Here is a 5,936-nt window from a genome sequence, read left to right on the forward strand (position 1 = left end):
CCAATGTACTGTATTCGCTGGACCGGACACAATTGAGACTTTTTTCGATTGACTCGCAGGCCCAGATTTTCCAATAGTGCTAGAGTCTCTGTGACATTGGAGATTAGGGCGTTCCTGGAAGGTGCTACCAGAAGCCAATCGTCTATGTATGGGTAGATGGAGATACCCCACAGACAGAGGAAAGCTGCAACCACAATCATAGTCTTTGTGAAGACCCTTGGGGCGCTGGACAGGCCGAATGGAAGGGCCGTATACTGGTAGTGCTGTTGACCAATCGCAAAGCTTAGGTATTGGCGGTGGAAGGGGTGGATAGTGAGGTGGAAATATGTGTCTTGGAGGTCGAGGGTGGCCATCCAGACGTGTGTGTGAAGCAATGGCATGATCTGTTGTAGGGACACCATGCGGAAGCGGTGGTAGGTCACAAAATGATTCAGTTCCCTTAGTTCTAATATGGGTCGAACGCCTCCATCTCCCTTCGAGACTGTGAAGTATCGGGAATAAAATCCCGTCCCTTGGAGGTGTGGTGGTACATGTTCGATGGCTCCCTTTTGCAGAAGGACGGACACCTCCTCGAGGAGAGGTGGGGAAGGGGGCATGGAGACGATGACGGGGGTATTGGGGTTCTGGTGAAACTGAATTTTGTAGCCTCGGGGTTGCAAAGTACATCCGTCAACTGGAACATGGTAGGCCGAAAGAGCGGCCAAATAAACTCTCAACGATGAATGGGAAAGTCCTGAGTCAACTAAGGAGAGAAGGAATCGAAAAACTCTTTCGAGACCCACTGAGGTGGCTCGAGGGGCGTCATCACCTAGGGAAGAACAGAACCTTCGCCATTTATAATCGTAGGACCTCCGCGTAGTAGGCTTCCTTGAATTCCACAGGACGTTCGCTACGCGGGTGGAGAAGCCGGTGATGTTATTCTCCATGATGAGTTGGGGTACGCCTCTGCCAGGACCTCAACCAAGTGCGTGGATGGTATGGTTGTCTTGCAGAGGATGAGACTCCTAGAGCTCGAGACGCCTTTATGCTTTTATCTAAATCCTGTAGAGTAGAATCCGTAGTGGAATTGAAAAGCCCCAGGCCATCGAAGGGAAGGTCTTCCACATAAGATCTGGTATCTATTGGCAGATTAGTGTTGCGGAGCCAGGAATGTCTCCTGAGAGCTATTGCTGGGGCCATAGTTCTGGAAGACGCCTCGAGTACATGCTTAGTAGTGTTGAGCTGTTGTTTTGCCAACACCATGCCTTCCTTTTGTATGACTCTGGCTGCCTGAAGTTTGTCGTCTGGGAGGTGGCTGAGAAGTTCTGAGAACCGTTCCCACAGAGTATATTGATATCGGTTCATACAGGCCAGGTAATTAGTGGCCTTGACTCCTAACACTCCCGTGGAGTAGAAACACCTGCCAAAGGCATCTAATTTCTTACCTTCCTTGTCAGAAGGTGCGGAATGAGTCCTCTTGGATTTGGAGAAAGATGTTATAACCATCGAGTTAGGCTGAGGGTGCGAGAAGAGGAATTCGGCATCTGCCTCTTGGACCCTGTACATGTGGTCCAGTCGTCTCGTGGACACAGGGGCAGACGAAGGTTTTAGCCATGGTGTCTTCACCCCTTGCAGAAGGACAGAAGACATAGGTAATGCCAAGGTGGAAGAGGTATCAAGCTGAACTATATCATAAACCGCATCTGTTGCCTGCGGATGTTGCTGGACAACAGAGAGGCCTAAAGAGTGGGTCATTCTTTTGACCAAATCTGTATATGACGTAAGGTTGTCAGATGGGGATACGGGTAAGTCCTCAGCGACATCCTGGTTGGGGGATTTATGGTCAGGAGAGGTATGAGCCTCAGATGCCTCCGTATCTGAGTCCTCTTCTATGAAGTCAGAGGAGTCTTGTTGTGGTATTTGGACCGATGTGTCCTGTTGACAAGTTGTGGGTTTAGTTGGGACGACAGGGACAACAGGGTTTGGAGTGACCGGAGGGTTGAGAGGACGACTTGGTTCCAGAGAATGATGATTGTCTGGAGGAGGACGTGACAGAGATGCCGAAGGTCTCGATTTGTGGGGCGACCTCAATCTATGAACAGAGCGGGACGAATAGCGATCCCAATCAGAATAGCCCGCTGGAGTCAACCATGGCATAGATGGTGTATAAGCCCCGTACAGGTACCTCAACTGTCGTTGATCGAACAATATCGGTGGAGGGGGCAGGAAGACCTGGTGGGATCGACTTCTGGACCGTGGACGTCTGGGAGACAAAGCAGTAGCTTGTCTGTGAGAACCATCCCTGTAGTCTTGGTCGTCGATATTGACAGATTGAACATTGAGACGCGGGGATGACATTGCGTGCTGCGAGAAGCGTGTCGGTATCGACCTGTTTCGACATTGGGAGCCTCCGATACCATCGATGCCGACTAAGTCGAAGAAGAGGGGGAACGCTCTGCACCCATTTGGTGACTTAGGAGCTCCACCGTGTTGATGTCGGAGTACGGACATTCAACTTGTTGGATGGGGGAATCCAGTAGTTGGATGGTCGGTATTGGCGGAGGGAGTTGGGCCTCTGATATCGATACTGGCGTTGGAGAGGGAAGCACTATAGGGGCATCACCCAGTGCAGGCACCGCTTCCTTCCCCTTCGTGGACTGATCTTTACTTGCCTTAGCCTTCGTTTTGACTGGCGTGGAGGCGGACGATTGTGCCTTCGATGTCGGGAGCTTCGGCGTCGGGCGGTCGACATCGGAGGCAGGCCTCGATGCCAGAGCTGTCGATGTAGACGGTCTCTCCTCCATCGCTGAGGCTGGAGCAAGGGCCGATTCAAGCAGCGCCAGTTTAAGGCGTGCAGCGCGGTTCTTTCGCGTTTGATTGGAGAAACGCGCACAGTGGCGAAAGTATTCTGGCTGGTGAGACTCTCCGAGGCAAAAAATGCAGAGGGTATGACAGTCAGGAGGAGCAAGTTTGCTGCCGCAACCCTTGCACCTGTTGAAACAACCCCACTTCTTCTCCATAAAAGATGCGAAGAAGAGGGAACGTGGGGGGGGGGGGGTAGTCCAAAGACCCGACTGAGGTAAAGCGGCAACCTCCCCCTCAGCAGAAAATAAAAGGTGGGGTTTTAAAAAGTTTTTTGAAAGAACAACGAAAAAAAGAATAAACTGAGGGGAAAAATCCAAAGAGCTGTCAGGCAAAAAGCCAAAACACACGAACCGATCAAACCGACGAAGAAAAAGGTCTTTCCAACGCGGCGGTAAGAAAGGAATTGGCGGGATGTCCGTGCCCACCCCTCTGGGCATGCGCGGTGGGTTTCCGCGCATGCCTGAGGGACTGGGCGCGAAAATCCGTTAAAAGAGCTTGCTACAGCACCGATCGATCCAGCGCGTGCGCGCTAGATCCCATGGGTGTGAAGCACAGAGACCACGTCGAAGATCTTAAGATGTTTGATCAACCCCAGGCCGGGAAGGCAACTAACAGACAAAAACCCCAGGGGGAGCCACTGAGCTCAAGAGCAAGAATTCTTATGACCTTTAACTTCCGTAAGCAAATGCAGAGATGGTCACTAACTCAGGCGGCTTTTTACACAGGAGTAGACAATACCCTGAAAGGTACACCTAACGGCCACTAAGCAGGCATCCCATTCAAGCTCAATCTGCCAACTCCGGCTTTGCAGCTTCCTATACTCAGAAGACACACCCTGTTCCCAGTGGTTTCTGCGCCTTGGAGAAACCACCAACTTTTGTATGACCACCTCACCGCAGAGACGAGGCAAGACCAGAGCGAAGGAAGGGGGGCCTACCTTCTCCTGGCTGATGTCCTTCTCTTCCAGGGCTTGCAAGGGAGCCGGGATCTCGCAGGGACACTTGTTTTTCCTTCGGTTCTTGCGCTTCTGGCGCTTCTTCTCCTGCTTGAGCTCCCGCACTCTCTCCTCTTCAGAGAACTCTTCAAAGAGCTGCTCCAGCCGGCTAATGCCCTGCACTTCCTCCACGGCCATCTGCTCAGAGACAAAACACCCCACTAGGTCAGGTCTAAGACGCAGACCCCGCACTCTCATGGCTTTACCCTACACAAAGGGGAAAATGAGTCGGACGAGCAGCAGAGCTGCATCATCCCAGCATGCTAGTATCTCCTGGCTTACATGCGGATTTCTGCTTCAGTTACATTCTAAAAGCTTGGTTCAAGTGGGTAGCCGTCTTTGTCTGAAGCAGCAAACCACTGGACTCAAACTTCATTCTAAATGCTTGTACTCTGTTACCATTAAGACTGCAGTTTTCACAGCTGTGCTTTAAGGAATCTGGGAGTGAGGGGCTCCTGGTGTATAAACATCAGCGATTGCAGAAAAAGAATGCGCCCCTCCCCCCCGAGAGCTGGCCCACTAGGACTAATCTGCCACAGCAAAAAGCAGGGGCAGGAAGCACTTGCGTGTCTTCTAGGATGGCTCATGCACCCAACACATTTTTATCTCCCACTCCCACTCCAAGGTGCTCAGGGTGCCACGCAAAGTTGTTCCTTCACGATTCCGTCCTCATAACCACCCTTTGAGGTAGGTTAAACTGAGCACATGTGACTAGGCCAAGACCACATAGCAAGCTTCATGGCAAACTGGGGATTCAGACCCAGATTTTAACTGTACCCTAACCATCAGATCACACCACCTCACACGAAATATCAATACACAAACGTTGCTAATTCGTTGTGTCTTTGACTGATGTAACCTGCATTGGAGGCTGTATATGCTGAAAAGTATAGGCAAATCAAACAACAGAGATCTTTTAAATAAAGATAAGAGAGATTCACAGACCTGGTCACAGCACTCTGTGACCTGAGCATGCACCTAAGAACATGCCCTAAAATCTTCTGGGACACACAATGCTCCTGCAGCTGATGAGTGGATAAGTCAGTTTATCAACTACAGAGAAGTCTAGAGCTACTGTAGAAAAGAGACTTGGAGGACAGGGGAAAGAATGCCAGGAGCAGCTTCAACATCCTGGCATAACATCTGCGGTGTGTACGTTTGCACTAGGCAAATGCTGCATATGTTACGGGCTGCACTGTGATACGGAATGCAGGGCTGGAGCAGGGGAGAGACGCAGGGCACAAGGGGAAGGAAGGTAAGCCCAGCCCAAGGGGCACTTCATCTTACATTCTATGAACCACACTGTTTCTGGACGATTCACTATGCTCAACCCCTTCCCAAACCTAGATTAACTGGAAGCTGAGAGTTTTTCTTGACTATCTCTGGGTCGCGGACGTGGCAGGTCCTGGTGCCCTGATTTAACACACCAGACCCCAAAACCCTGGTATTCTGGGTGCAGTTCTTCAGCAGCACAACAGCAGATTCTCAAAGCGCAATGCTTGAGACCAGATTCCAAGAGAACCTCACAGTGGCCTGAACGGCAAGATGTTTTGAAGCATGCAGAAGTTTAGCTTTGCTTGCTTGTTTGAAGAAAAGTTTCATTTCAGTACAATACTTATCAGGCCAAGCTCTCATCCCACTTGGTGACCTGCTTCCCTCGACTGGCGTAAATTGTACCGTGGCCTTAGAAGCATCTGCTTATTAGAGGAAAATGATTTAATGCCAGATGTGCTTCATAATCCTCATTAAACTCCCCTCCACTTCCCATTGCTGAAAGCTGGTGGCCCAAAGGGCACTTGGCACCAGAGGGGGCCCAACCTAGACCCCCCACCCCACCCCGTGCTCCCCAGGGGATGTTCCAGCTTTGAGACCAAGATTCTACTGGTACACCATTAAACAGGGTTGCTCTCATTTCATGTGAACATCTCTCTCTTTTTTAGTCTCTTGCCACACTGGGAATCAGAAATTCCAGGAAAAGTGCACCCAATGCATTGCAATATACAGGAAAAGATAAAAATACCTGTAAGCCCTTTGCACATCAAAACGCTTTAAGCACCCCCCCCAGCATTTAAGAATTAATTTTCAAAGCCCCCCCCCC

General features: G+C 50.6%; 1 protein-coding gene across 3 annotated transcripts in view; it reads right to left on the bottom strand.

Moving 5' to 3' along the window:
- GGNBP2 (gametogenetin binding protein 2) overlaps positions 1-5,936 on the bottom strand; it is a 42,100-nt gene that overhangs the window by 9,133 nt on the left and 27,031 nt on the right. For all 3 annotated transcript variants that reach the window (XM_015409496.1, XM_015409495.1, XM_015409497.1), the window contains exon 9: positions 3,782-3,976. In XM_015409496.1, coding sequence (XP_015264982.1) covers positions 3,782-3,976 — 195 coding nt within the window. The remainder of the gene's footprint in view (positions 1-3,781; positions 3,977-5,936) is intronic.

This window comes from Gekko japonicus, unplaced genomic scaffold (assembly GCF_001447785.1).
Source record: "Gekko japonicus isolate JY-2015 unplaced genomic scaffold, Gekko_japonicus_V1.1 scaffold959, whole genome shotgun sequence".
NCBI lineage: Eukaryota > Metazoa > Chordata > Lepidosauria > Squamata > Gekkonidae > Gekko > Gekko japonicus.